Source organism: Corvus cornix, chromosome Z (genome assembly GCF_000738735.6).
Source record: "Corvus cornix cornix isolate S_Up_H32 chromosome Z, ASM73873v5, whole genome shotgun sequence".
In the NCBI taxonomy this organism is placed as follows: Eukaryota; Metazoa; Chordata; class Aves; order Passeriformes; family Corvidae; genus Corvus; species Corvus cornix.
In genome coordinates this window covers 5,362,876-5,377,934 of record NC_046357.1, presented here as the reverse complement: position 1 = coordinate 5,377,934, position 15,059 = coordinate 5,362,876, and the positions used below count along the sequence as shown (strand labels likewise).

At 37.6% G+C, this 15,059-nt stretch overlaps 1 protein-coding gene across 5 annotated transcripts in view; it reads right to left on the bottom strand.

The window, feature by feature from the left end:
• The window catches only part of PDE4D (phosphodiesterase 4D), a 369,025-nt gene that overhangs the window by 89,318 nt on the left and 264,648 nt on the right, over positions 1-15,059 (bottom strand). For all 5 annotated transcript variants that reach the window (XM_039566799.1, XM_039566803.1, XM_039566800.1 and 2 more), the window contains 2 exons: positions 13,914-14,105; positions 295-331 (listed from right to left, as the gene is read on the bottom strand). In XM_039566799.1, coding sequence (XP_039422733.1) covers positions 295-331; positions 13,914-14,105 — 229 coding nt within the window. The remainder of the gene's footprint in view (positions 1-294; positions 332-13,913; positions 14,106-15,059) is intronic.

The window sequence follows — 15,059 nt, the reverse complement described above, 5'->3', positions numbered from 1 at the left end:
AGAAAAATAAGAGAATAACAGGAATCAGAGATTCGTCTTAATCATGACTGTCTGTTACAGTATTTGGAAAGAGATCAAAGGTGTTTATGCTGTTTCCCTTCAACATTGCAGATAATCAAAAAGCATTAAGAAACAGAGGTGTAGATAACAGAGTGGGAGGTTTATGACTTTCTGTTGAGACACTTTTTCTTCTTTCAAGCAAACATATAATACCAACAACAGAAAACAACTGGTTTGGCCATTTTGTCTTTAAATTACAAGACCGTGTGAGAAATATGGCAAAGTTGTGCCTACCTGAGCAAACGGTGTCACAATCAAGTCATCTCCGTGTCTGAAAAAATAAGCAGAGTTATAAGTTAGGTATTACCAAAAATTTGCTGCTTTAACAGAAAGAAAATCAGGTTTTACAATGCAGTATAGGTAACTCCAATTTTATTCCTCTACAGTTACACTCTATTATTGCTTCACTCATTCTTTGAAAAGCAAATATCAACTTAGTTATTGCCCAACTGCCTGGCAAGTCTGTGGGAAGGCTCACAGACCAACCAGTTTTTGTGCTGTGGGGTGGGTAGGTGACTGACCACCCAGGTCTAATCTACAGACATTTCATCCCAAAGGATGGCAGTGAACACTCCAAAAGTGACTCCAGTGAGGGTTTCCAGCAGGCTTGTGAGGGCTGAAGAGGGGGATGGTGGGGCAGCACATCGCAGATGAGTGAAAACCTAGTAAAACTACCAAACTGACTGAGACTTCTGTAGTTATGGGGTGTATGACTAACAGTGTGCTGTTGCTGTGGCAATGTCACCTCCACGGGGGCGATGTATGGACAAGGTGCCAGGATGACATACTACAGGGCAAAAGGCAGGAAGAGAAAGTGGGGTTGCTTCTCTTGAGCAGGGAAAACTGCCACTTGAAATGGTTGTCATAAAATTTTGGTCCTGTAAATACAAGTAGACTGAGGGGCATAAAAGTAGCATCTGCAGCATTAAGGATATAGAGTCAAAAAATAGGGACAGGGAAAACTTCGCCTTTTCAGTTATCCTATCCAGTATATGGCAGCAATTAAGGTGAAAAGAAATTTTCCAAAGACAAAAATCCAATATGACTCTGCTTTTAATTTTCTTGTACTTTCCTGCAGTGAATTTATCATGATAAATTACAAGTTGCAACTTCTAACAGAAACTATCATTGATTTGGTGCTATTTTAATGTTATTTAAGTTTAAGCATAAAATGATGAGTTTTTAACATTGGCTTTCAAGACCATGAAAATCTAATTAGAAAAAAGCTGATAAATGGAGAAATGTGATTTGTGTTTGACTTGCTACAACATTTTTCTTATTATCTGTATACTGTGTACAAGACAGCAATGGTTTACAGATATTGCAAAAACCTAAATAAAAAGCAGTATGTGCAATCTGTACCACTGTACAATCAGTCTGTAAGGATGAAAGAAAACTCCCCAATATTAAAGATTATCAGAATGTTTAATAACTGTGTAACCGTTTTTACTACCATCTCTTTTATTCCTTTTGTAATGGAAGAATGGATTTTTAAACGCTCTGTGGAAGAAAGCTGCATTTCGAACAGAGTCTTTGCAGGAGTGGTTGGAATAGAGTGTTGCTTCAGGTGAAACCACAGTCCCCCACTGGATGGAAAGCATGTAAGTCTGACTCTCAGAACAAGCCAAAAGAAACATGTCCTCCATGGCACTTCAATTGCTCAGTGAAGTCAAATCCAGTCAGGGATAATAGACAATGTGAATCATCCTAGAGCATTAATGAGAGTTAATGACCAGCTGGGTTTAGTGCCTCTTTATGTTTTCACTGGGTCATGAAAACATTGGCAAATGCCCTACACTATAATTTTAGATAAGGGTTGCTTAATGAATTACACAAAGGCTTTAGCAGAAGATAAGCCAAATACCTTTTTCCTTTTTTTATCCTGTTCTCCACTGAAAGAGCCAGTGTGACTATGCTACTTCACTTCCAGGAAAATTATGCTCTTTGTCTTCAAGTTCTGTGAAATGGCATTATCTGATATGTGACAGCTGGCTTAAATGTTTCTCAGTAGTACTTTAATTTCTTATATTTTATAAAGGATATTTTTATTATTTGAATAGAGCTACTCCATTTTTGCTTCTGTTTTAACACTTAAAGGGGTGCAGCCCAAAACATAAACCCATTTTTTACTGATCTAGTCTAATCCCTCATTTGGAAATTATGAAAGGGCACAGTTCTGAAGATGAAAGTGTTTACAGGTAGCAGCAGCACTGGACGAAGAACAAAAATATTAAATTGTTTCTACCTGTAAATAAGACAGTGGAGACATGGAGATAGTTCCTTCTAGCATCTGTCAGTGGCAAAGACTCTGCCCAATATATGACACAAATGCACAAAATACGCATCAGTGCCTCAAAATACCAGGCAACTCCTGAAACATAGTTACTAACAGCTAAATTCAGACTGGCAAAAAGTATGAAAATTAGACTGTCCTCCTTAAAATCTCTTGTGGCTTGCCTTATTGTAGATGGAATCTCCTCTTCTTCCCATTTAGCCCTGTTTGCCACCCCTTGAATGCTGAAGCACTTAGAGAAGGCAACAGCTACATATTCTTGGCTCTCTGCCCTGGAGGATCATATTTTTCTTTTATGTAAAATAACATGATCCCACTTTTCTCATTTTTAAACTTGATTCTACCTGAGCTGCTTCTGGACTGCATTTCACTGGAGAACACTTATATCATACTGTACCTTGCTATTCTTTAATAGAGGCATGATTCAGTAGTAATTCAATGTACTGAAATCAAGCCAGGACTTAATTTTCACTGTTCAAATCCCCCTTGTGTCAAGAGAAACAATTCCAGAAATTACCATTATTTTGCTGAATCTGATACTGAAAGTACAGACATCCACAGCTTTCTCCAGATAGTTTAGCACTCACCAGACCCACTTGAACTGCAAAGCAATTGTAAAAGGTGGTGAGCAAGCTTTGATCCACATTGGGTCAGAAAATCTGGAGAAAGTGCAAGTGTTCAAAGAAGCTCTGTTAATTTTTGTACAGAAGAGCAAGAACATATGATTCAAAATACCATTGATCCACAGTATACTACAGTGTAATAAGCACTACAATGTATGAGTGTCTTCCTGTTTCTAGATGACATGGAAGCTGATGGGTGATTCTTTCTGGATTCTAGATTGGATAGTACCTCACATCTGTATACAGAAGCAGCAAGAGGGAGTGTAAATCCTCCAATATGTCACAAGCTTCTAAATACAGACAGAGATATTAGCCTTTAAAGTTAGAAGAAATTGTTCACATCAGTGTTAGACTCTGTTAACTAGAATGCCTGGCATACTTGTTCTCATCTTCATTTTTCAAAGGAAACACCGGTTTAAAAGCAGAATAATTTTCACATAGCCCCAAAACTTAAAATGATCAGTTCTCCATCATCAAAGAACATTGCTAAAACATGCACAGCCCAGATCAGATGAATGACTGTTACATAAAAAACAAGCCAAATTCTCATTAGCAGACCAAAGATTACATACAACATTGCAAGCTGTTTGCCACAGTAAAGTGATGACGCCTAGACTTCCACAAATTTTTGTCTTTTGCTTCCTAACATTTCCTATATGACATACTTGAACTCACATCATATAAACTATGCTGATCCCTGCCCTGAAGAAGATATGAAAGAGCTGTATTAAGTCAGACATTAGTTGAACATGCTCTGTACAAAAGCTCTGCTTCTTTTCCTCAGGATTGGCATCAGTTTGTCTCTTCTATCCCAACTACAGAACAGTAATTAACTTTTCCTCTATTAATAAGGAACTTAGAGATGCATGGACAGACAGAGAAGGAGACAGGAAGATTAACGCAATGATAAGACAAGGTGACTGCATACCTTCACTTAATAATTAAACTGTCATAATTTAATACAACATCTAATAAAAGAAGTAACTAGAGAGATATCCTGCAGACCTGTCAGGATACAGAAAGATAAAGAAAGAGTGGATGTTTTTCATACTGGTCAGAAAAAACTCAAGGTACCCATTAAGAAGAAGCAAATCCCAGGCCTTTGAGACCACAAGGAGTGTGAGGCACTTCCCACCGTGGAGCTTCACAGGGAAGATCCTCTAGGTTTGTCTTTATAAAGACCGTAGTAAGGCCACAGATGAAGACTTTCTGGGTCTTTCTAGACTTTTTAGACTTTCATATAAATACCAACTGAGTGATCTTGAGGACAAGTATTGAAGTTGTGAGATATAAACAGGATAAATAAGAGCTCTGTCTTACTTGAGGAGAGAAAACATACAACACATACACAAGTTTGAGACAAATGTACCAGTTTAAAGTATGATCTTACTAGTTTGCTCCACTCCTCCAATTGAATCAAAACCTTACTTATATCCCCAGGAGAAGTACTGGCTGATGATGCTGGTCAGGCCTTAAATCCAACTGGCATAGACCGTGTTGGATTCTCTGGCCGCAGACTTTGGACATAGGCCAATTGAAAGGATAAAGCTGCCAACTGAATTGAAAAGCCCAAAAGGACAGTGGCTGTATGGAATTCCTGAATGATGCTCCACATCAAGAACTAATGCTTTCATCATATTGTCGTATGAATTTACTCAATTTTTAAAGAATTGTATTGGGGCTTTTTTTTTTTTTTTTTACTATAAGAATGTAGCAAGATTAAAGTATGGGAAAATCCATACTGCCTATATACCATGTAAAAAATAAGAAAGAAGATGAACATTAAGGTAGTCTTCTGTTTATGTCAGAAAATACATGGCAGCCTTCTTCTGCAGTGTAAACATCCAGATTCGGATAAACACAGCATCCACTGATTTCTGTATACAAGGCTGAATCAGACTCACTGTCCAATAGCGTGGCAGAAATACAACTTAGATGAGACATTTGTGTTTGGTTTGCATATATGCTGGAACACAATTATATCATATACAGAACCACAAATGAAAGACAGAGAATAAGCTAATACAGTACCCTAACTGCTGGTATTTTCTTTTCTGTCCCAATAACTTCTCATAGTTGAAGCCAAATATGCACACACAAAACATATGATTAGGTATGCTGAAGTAGTCACATTGCTCAGATTCAGATTTTAGCAGCGATGATGATTCTAGATTGCACCCTGCATCAGAAGCTGTGCTTTGAGGATAGCGAGCAGCAGTGGCTGCCTGCTCCATGCAGCTTGAGCTTTATCATCATCATCTGCATTTGGAAAATCCAGATGGGCTGGTTTGCAAAACTGATTTCGTGGAGTCAGAAATCAGAGTGCTCCAAGTCAGCTTATTCTGCAGGAATAGTGCTTAAGTCATGTCATCTCAGTTTTTAAAGACTTTGAGAAAAAATTTCTAATCCTGAGATAGCTTAGGCCTTGCTTGAAAAGCCAAGACTAAATGAGTGTAAGTGGCAGATCTTAATGCTTTGCCCAGATTATGAAATGGGGTTACAGCTTTTCCTAGATAGACAGTGGGTTTTTAGTGATTTGATCTCTTTAAAAGGGTGAGTGCAATGTGGGGGATGATCAGGCATCTAAGGCAGGGGCTAGAGACTATGACACTGTGGGCAGGTGCAGATTTAGGGCTGAGAGAGCAAGCAATTAAAATTGCTGTTGGAGCCATGAGCTATAGAGGAGGGGGTTGTTTTTCCCAGAGCACTTATTTATTTCTGTGAACATGGAGGTAAGAGGATTGTTGAAAAGAACTACTTGAAACCACAGAAATTAGACCCTGAATGAAGCAGACTCTCATCAACTATTGTCTGAGTGTTTCAGAACACCACAATTTTCTGTAACACTGTGCAGTTATGTCCTTCTGACACATCTGTCTAATTCAGCAACACAGCTTGCCCTAATTAGTAAAAAAGTATTGCTGTAATATTGGGAGTTCAGTACAGTTAATTTAATTGAGCTTAACCAGATGAAGGAGGATTGGCTCAGAAAAGCCACAGCACCTGAGAGGTCCATTATCACAGCCGAAAGAAATGCTGGTTATAGTAATTCTACATGGACTGTCTAACTAGAAAGTGAGATTTAGAAAGACACACTAAAAGGAGAAAAATATTTCTTCAGCATAAATGTCACTAGTAAAAACTTCAGATATAAGTATTTCCAAAGACCCCAGCTAACATCATAGGCAGCACAAATCAAGTTTCTCCACTATGAGATGTTGATGAAGAAAACAATTCTTGTCTGCTTTACTATCAGAGGTCCAAAAAAACCCTCAAAAGAACTGTGGATTATTACATTTTGCTAATACATATATATTATGTATTAAAATACCTGCAGTTTTCTAGATACAACTAATATTTTATACAAGAAAGTGCTTTAATTTTTCATGTCAATTTTTTAGCATCTCAGATCCTGAAGATACACTTGATTAGGCTTGAAAATAGCCTTTGAATTCCTGGAATCTGTCCTGTTTCAGTCATCAGTGTTAGGTTATCCAAACTGTAATGTAATTCAAGCTGAACTGCATTAGCACCCAAAGTGAGAAGCTTTCCCAAGACTTGGAAATACAAAAGGACCAGACTAAGGAATTGGAAATGAACAGTGTTAGCAATTCTAAATCAGTATTTTGAGGTTTAATCCAGGGACTATCAGGTAGTATTACCTGGCTACCTGTGCACCTTACTGTGCATCAATAGCTCCCTTTCACAGGGTCTGTGCTTTTGAGCAGATTAAAAAAAAAGGATTTTTCTGGGTGACAAGTGTAACTTTGAGTCTTGGTGATAGTGATCTAATGAAGATCCATCAAGTCCAGAAGCTTCATTCAGAATTGCTGGATGAGCTGGAATCAGAATTGGCTGATAACTCAAAAACCAGGAAGTATAACTATTTTTTCCCATTCTGCATAATATGCTGTAGGAATACTACTAGGCTTCTTCCATCTACCAGGAAAGTCTCCTAACACCTTTGGAAGAGTTTGAGGACCACCAAGACCTCTTATGTCAGACCCAGCTACTTTGCTCAGAAGCTTTAACCTTTTCCAAAGAGACTGCACTCACACATCTGACTCGTGTAATCTGCCTGAGATAATCCCATAGGTAGTGATGTAGTGGACCAGCACAGTAGGATGCCAGCCTGATGTGTAACCCACAAAAACACAGATAACTCAATAAATTATTTGTATCATATTTCCCTAGTCATCCACCAAGCCTCAACGCTTTAATCCTGTCAGAATATAGCAGAACATTTAGATTATAGGAGAATGGTGGGCAGCTGAGCAACTGGCCTCTGTTAAATCTGACAGAATTACTCAGTCCTGAGAGGAAAGAGAGCATGGCCTTGCCAGAGTTTTTTACTACTGTAGGTGGTTTTCCTTCTAAAATCAGAAGGTAGTCTGCCTGGGGGTCACTGAGGCAATGGCAAGGGAATAGAAGCTGGTGCAGTTTGGGGCTTCAGTTCGTGTTTTGAAGGAGAGGCTGGATTAAGCCAGAGGATATAGGACTCTGAATGAGAAAAATGCTGAACTTAATCAGAGGAGTCCAGCCAGCAGTGCCACTGTTGGACTGTTCATACAACCAAAATCATCATTTAGCTATATCAAGGCTACAAAACAAACAGGCATGAGAGACTACAGAATAGTTCTGTTTTCTGCTCAGGTTCAAGAAAATTAGTGACTGGGTGTGCATACATGACTGGAAGCAATCAAGTTAGTGCCATTTAATGAGCTACTATTAGTGAGTTTTGATTGCATTAGCTGACACATATAAACTCTTACCTTGTTGCAAATGAAAATAAAATGTGTTGCCTGGAACTGCTTTTAAGCATCATGCGTTTGGTTGGTTGCTTGCTTGTCCCTGTCCCACACGCCTAAGTGTTTAAAACTGATACGCATGTGCTAATTCTGAAGAATAAGACTACATGACTTTCCACATGAGCCTTCTACTGATGCATGCTGAAAGATTCCCTCTTTAAAAGAAATAGCAGAGCTGCTGAAAATATGGCACTTATACAATGCAACCCAGCCTGAGAGAGCTTGCTATCTGCCAGCCACAGATAGTTTCAAGGTTTACAGAAAAATGGTCCCTTAACCAAATTCAAAGGTCCCTAAATGAATGCATGTAAGAAGAAACAAGCTAACTTGAAAAAAACCAAGAAATTCAGAATTTCAGACTGCACGTTTTCAAGGATTGAACTCTACAGCTAACTGAGCATTAGTGCCATTAAAAGAATCCAAAACATTCAGTTTGTACCCTGAGGGGTGAAATGACAATTAATGTTGTTCTGGGTTTTGAAATAAACTTGACCAGTGCACATAGGTGATCACTGAGCTGGAAAAGCAGTCTAAGAGGGATCCCCCCAAGACATTCAAGTCTCTTTTTACAAAGTTCCCCTTCTTCACACTGCTTCCATCCTTCAGTACTGCAGGCACAGAAAATGAACACATCCACCCTCCCCTCCACCGCAGATCAGTGTTGCAAGCTCAGGGAGTAATGGCCTTGTGATGTATCTGATCTCCCAGCTAAGAATTGGGTTTGGCACCATGTTCTTAAGAACATGCTACCTTTGACTGAAAAGATGTAGGAATTCAGTCTGTTTTGGTTAGCACATGAGCAGTAACTTGTTATTTTCCTTCAAGCATCCATTATTTCCAGAGGAAGGAAGAAAAAAAGCCAAACATATGAAAAATGTTTAAAGGGGAAGTGATGCATTTAACAACTGAGAGCTATGTTTGGAAAATTGTAAGGTTTTAGCAATCTCACAAAAAACCAATAATGATTCTGTATTGATTGAAAGTAAATAAAATAAATTTGAATTTAATCAACAAAAACTATCCCCTGAATAAAAAGCAAATGAAGTCTTCTCAATGCAAAAATACCTTCTTTTTGTTTTACAGCATAACCAATTTCCTTATCAACAAATGAAGTCAACACAAATTTATTATTCAACTTTAAGATAGTTGAATTCTAAGTTGAGTTCTTTGTTTTGAATTCCACCTGTAAAATGTGTAAAACAACTGGAAAAGACAGAGTCATCTCTTTTTTTCCAATTTTTTTTTTGTTTATAACTCAAAAAAATATTGTAAGTGACTTGAAAATTATGTAGATTAATTTAAGCTGCAACCTGGAACTTAATTTAAGGTTCTTAAAAACAAAAAAGCAAAACACAATGAAGCAAAATATTTATCTGTTTTTCCTAAAGTGATGTAGGTACATTTCTTTCCATGAACAAATACATATGTCAAGCAATTTAATGTATTTTTTCATTAAAATCTGTTTCTAAACAGAGCACACATAGAAAATGCTTCTTAAAAGATCTTTTTAGATCAGGATAGACTTTCAAGTTTAACTGTCTTATTTTAGCCATGATATAGTAACATCAGAGATTCCTACAAAAGAATATGATACATCACAAGGAATTTCAGCTGCAATTTTTCTGGAGAAAAGACAATTATTTCTAATAATTAAACTGAGGTGCAACTACTCCTCTCAGTAATTGCATGTTTTGTCTGCTGTTCTAGAATCTTGGCCAGCACCTTTCAGGAAAAAGGTGGTTTTTTCTCCCTAACTTAAGAGTCATACTCACAATATTTCATTAATAACACCAGGCTTTACTGGCTCAGAAACAAAAGAATAAGCTTGCCTTAGAGGATGAGAAAATATATCCTCTGTAACTGTAGATACAGGGAAGATGTCCTGGAGTAAACTGCATCCTCTTGCTATTTCCTTAATCACAGACAGCAGCAGAGGGATGCTGCTGTCTTCAGAAGTTACTGAGTAGGAGTAGGTTGTCCAGCTCAGGGAATGGGGGTATGGTGGCCATTTAGCAGATCACCAGACCAATGACCCTGCAGTTCCCCACAGTCAGTGTTGCTTGGCTGGGTTCTGCTCCTTTAAATCATGGAAGCAAGTTCTAATAGAAATCAGCAAATTTTGTGTAGTAATACTAGTTAGAGCTTGTAGTGATAAGCTGATGAAGAAAATAGTGCTGAGCTTCTCTAAAAAAGGCTGTAAAACTGCCCCCCAGCAGCTGCTTTTTTATGAGTGATGTTCAGTTGGTCAAGTCCTGAGAAGACAGGATGTTGTGTCTGAGATGTGTTCTAAGACTTTGTGGAAATGGGAGAAGGACAGACTTAAGTGAGAGGTCAGAAGACATCTTCTTACACTCAGAAGACACAGTAGAGCTTGGACAGACTTGTCTACTGAGAGTGCCTTGGTTCTCTGGCCTGGATGCTATCCTCTGGTCTGCTTCTTCAGAATCACAGGAGGATTATACATGTTTTCTCCCTTCAGAGTGGCATCAAACGTGGGCTGTGATGCAGCAGTGGACAGCTTACTGGGGTTTTGTTTTTTCCTAGGAAACTATTTTTTAACCTGATTAGAGTCCTGGGTTTTGCTAAAACAGAAATTCTCTACTAATTTGATCTCTTGCTCCATTAACCAGGGCAGTGATCCCTTAACAAGAAGGGCATAAAAAGCGTTACCACTTCCAACTCTTCCTGCATTTGCAAGTTCTGGGCAGCCGCAGCAGCTCAAACAAGTCAGCATTAAGTAATCAGGCCACCTCAGCAAGACAACCACACAGCTCTCTGCTTCACTAATGTCTTCAAACGTAGGCCTGACAATTATTCCAATAATGATTTTGCATGTCTTTCAGCTAGGCACTGTTCACTTTCTCCTATGTGTTGCTGTTGGGAACTTTTTTGGGTTTTTTGTTTTCCATTCTTTATTCTCCTTCCCTTTAAACTTGTTTTCCTGTCTTTCATCACAGATCCTGTACTATAATTCTTCATATTGTCTCACTACCCCTCACTGCCTCACTCAGTTTCTTCTTTTTCTCTTGCACATCCTTATTTCTCTGCTGGAAATCCCATAGAGAGGCTTCACAACACTTCTGTGCTCATCTGCCTTGGACCTTGCATCTTCCTGTCTAAACCACCCACCTCTCCAGTTCACAAACTTTAGCAGCGTTTCCTAATCTTTGTATATAATCTCCATGTCCTGCTTTTATTATTGTCAAAGACCATGTTATTTCTTCCAAGAGATAACTGAAACAATGTTACCTGACCCCCACTCCATTTTTTATGCTTTCCCTTTCTTACATTCAGCTGCTTTTTCTGCCTCTCTAACTGCACCCATATTTGTCCCACTAACCTTCTCTCATCAAAGCAGCCTTGCACTCATAATCTTTTGCACTTCTATCTTTTATTCTTTTCCACAGCTAATTCATAAAAATGTACTTTGGATTCTCTGAGTTTAAAAAACTTTCCACCTGTCCCTTCTCTGCACTTGTTTCTTTACCTTCCATCTCAACTCCCTAAGTGAAACTCCCTTTGCCTTTTCTGTCAGGTTTACTACTTTGAGCATAGTGAGTGGCATTGTACCTTCCCCTGGGTATAGTATCTGACTGTATTAGTCTCTCAGTTATCATCTTATACTTTGACTTTATAAGCTGTTTGTAGCAGAGCCCATCTTTTCATTTTGGGTTTGCAAACAACTGAGCACAACTTGTTCCCTTCCTTGCCTAGAGCTGCATACATAATAAATAATGGCACAATGAATTCAGCATTTCAGCACTGCCATCCACTGGCTGTCATAACATGACATTCCAAATTTCACTAAAATCTTGAAGTATTGACTGACTAGAACGTATTATTGTAAGTTTAGTACTTGAGAGTAATGGGAATGCCAGAATTCTTTATGCTGTATTCCTTACAAATACAAGACATATGCCTTTTGCTTTCTCTTTTTCTTTACAAAGTGAAACATCAAGTCTGGTTAAAGAATCAGGGGATCTAGACTAAACTGCCATGTACAATTAATCCACTTAAATTACCTGAATGATGTGTCTATTTTGTAATACATATTGCTCATGTTTAAAAAACAAAAAATACTTAAGCATGCATATAGATGCACAAGGGAAATAGGATCATTTGGGACTAACCTAAAATTTGTGTACTTCTCCTGTCAACCAACCCTTTCATCTTCCACCTCATTTGGCAATGTCCTGAATCATAGTTGTTTCTTTATTTTAATAATATTCAGTGGGTTTCCTTTCCATGAGCATATTCAGCTTATCATTGGTTCTATACATAAGGCCTTTTGTGATTTTTATTTTTTTTTCCTTGCTATTTTATCTTTTTAAACTTTCCCCTCTTTTATTCTTTGGCTTTCTTGCATGTAATATCTGTGATACAGCTACGCTTATTACAGTTAGGCTTATTGATAAATGATTAATATTCCATGGTTAGAACATGCCTTTTACATTTCCTTATGTGCTCCCCTCCTAAACAGTGGCAGGAATATTTACCTTCTTAGTACAAAAGTTCATCTGTGACAAGAGACTGTGAAAATCTATGAAGACGTGAGGTCAAATAAATTTTATATGTAAATTGTTTCCAGAAAAGTTTGAAAGGAAAAATAGATAGAGAAAAAAGGAGAAAATCTGTGCTGTTTCAGTAATTATATTGTTTATCCAATTTACTGCCATGTGCTGAAAAATTGTCCAAAATTCTAGGAAATGAAGTGGATTGTGAGTTCAAGGATGAAGCAGTAATTGAATTGTTCATTGAAATGACTCATCTAAGCAATGCAGTCAGCTGGATTGTCCTCCTCAATGTAGAAATCTTTACAAATGTTATCATGGCACAGGTGAGATACTAAAAACTTGAATCTTCTCCCTCGAAGAAAAGGATATCTGTCACAGGAAGATTTGCTGGAAGGTGGGTACTATTTCCAAGAAAAATGCACTTTTTTTATAACAAAGTAAGATAAAACGCTCTTGTTCTAACCCATTTTGTCTCAACAAAAATTGGTCACATTTAGCACAAAGCTTACCGAGTACTTCAATCTACAGAGCTTAACTGAGTCATGGACCTTACACTAACCCTCTCTAAAGGCAGGAATTTTTCTTACCTTAACACTCTGCATAGAAGAAGAGCTATAATTAAAGGAAATAACAGCTCCAAAAATTATATAAGCTGAAAAAAAATAGGAGTGTTCATTTATGACTTCAAGTTAAATATCAGCTCTAATTTCACTCATTATTATGAAAATCCTTATTCTTTTTTGCACCTACTCTTATTTTTTTGAAGGCGATATCGATAAGTCTTTGCCCCATTAAAAAACAGCATTCACTGAGGTATTCTGACAAGACTGATCCTTTATTTTAGATAAATATTTGAACCATAAACACCAATTTGACCAAGAAATTCGGAGCAGTTTAGGCAAAAAAACCAACCAAACAAAAATACTTGTTAATTTCTCCTACATAGAAGTGACTAGAAGATAGAACATTTAAATATTTTTGGTGTCTTACAAATAAACAGAGATTTGCATCTGACTTCCACTACACATGCAACCTCGGGTCCACACATACTTGAAAAGTATGAGCCACTAGCAGAAAATACACACTTCACAGAATAGTGAGAGAGGACAGAATAAGTTTATAAAGGTTTTTGTTAGAGTTTTGTCTTTTAGCTAAGAGGGTATTTGAAATAATTTTTTCTCTCTCAAATATATTATTTTCTGCCAGCTGGTAAATCTTTTCTCTAAAAACATAAGACTCCTGTTGTAAATAAATTGAATCTATTTTTTAAGATCATGAAGAAGCCTAAATTGAGTTTGTATTGTTTTTCTTGAAAATAACTAAAGAGCCAGAAAATAGTTCTCCTTAGGGTTTTAGTACACCAGTATTGACTGTCATTATTATTCTGTCAAAGCTAATAGAGTGTATAAACATTTCAAGTACACCCTCATGACATCCTTCAAAAAGCTGCAGGAACAAGTATAATCTTCATTAAAGTAATAAACAAACAATTTTCCATTACTTCACTAGTGTAAGTGATTACTGCCTTCGATTTTTCAAAAAAAAATATCTTGTGGCTGCAAAAATCTTGATATTGGACAAATTATAGACTAGAATTATTTTATAAGGTACTTACATATCACTGGCAATGGAGGAATTCCTGGACATGGACTTTGGAGACAGATCATAATCACTGTCTGACCGGTAAAGGAAAGACTCCCTACGTTGACTGTGGACAAAATTTGCCTGAAGAATTAGCCCTGACCCAGGGCTTGTCATGGGGTCCAAGGGACTTCGTCCTGATGATGTACCATTGTCTACATCGAAACTGCAAAAAGAAGAGAAAAATTTTTATGTCATTGACCTAAGAATTTTTAAATTTAATAAACACCCTTCTGAAAAAATTATCATAGCTAATTGCCTCTTGATATTAATGAGGAAATAAAGACCAGGTCATGTCCACTGCTACGAAAAAATGTGAGGCAAGATAGAGATATACTTTAAAATTACTGATAAACAAAAAAACCCCACCCAAATCTGAAGGAAAAGAAATTTGGCAGAAAAAACCCCGACACTGTTAGGAATACAGGAAGCTTTATACCTCTCTGCATGCAGAGTATCCATGAGCTCTACACCAGAGGAAACATGATGTTTCATTATTTACTTCTTCAGGTCTCATCACTCCTAAGCTGGACCACAATTATCCTGTCTCCTCCCACTGCTAAGGCAGTTGAGGGCTTTTTTCTTATTGAGTACCCAATCCTAATATTTTGTTACTACAAAAATATTTCAAGAATGTACTTTATTTTATCCCAATACACAAAGTACTGAGGTGGCATTAATGCATATGTGTGTGCTTGGGAACATCTGCCTGCATCAGATTTGCTGTTTTACAAACAGATGGAATAAACGAGTCCATTGTTCATGGCCAAGCAGCAGAACTTCTGTAGCCATTTGTGTCTTTGAACCACACAGTTTAGATCCAGTGCTTTTGATTGTTGTGTTTGGTACGAAGATAGGTAAAGAGGCTTATCATTCCTACAGAACACTTTTCTTAGGAGATGATGAAAGACAAGGGAACAGAAAGAGAATGGGGAAGTAGATGCTGCTTCACATAGATGGCAATGTTTCCACAAAGGCCTTTGAAAATCAGTGCAAAGACCTTGAACAGGAGTCTGCAAATGATTAAACACTGGTGCTGAGGGGGCGTGTTCACAGCAACCTGTGTTGCTTGACAGGACAACAGCTGCATTTGGTACTATATGGAGGCTTTCTGCAGCAT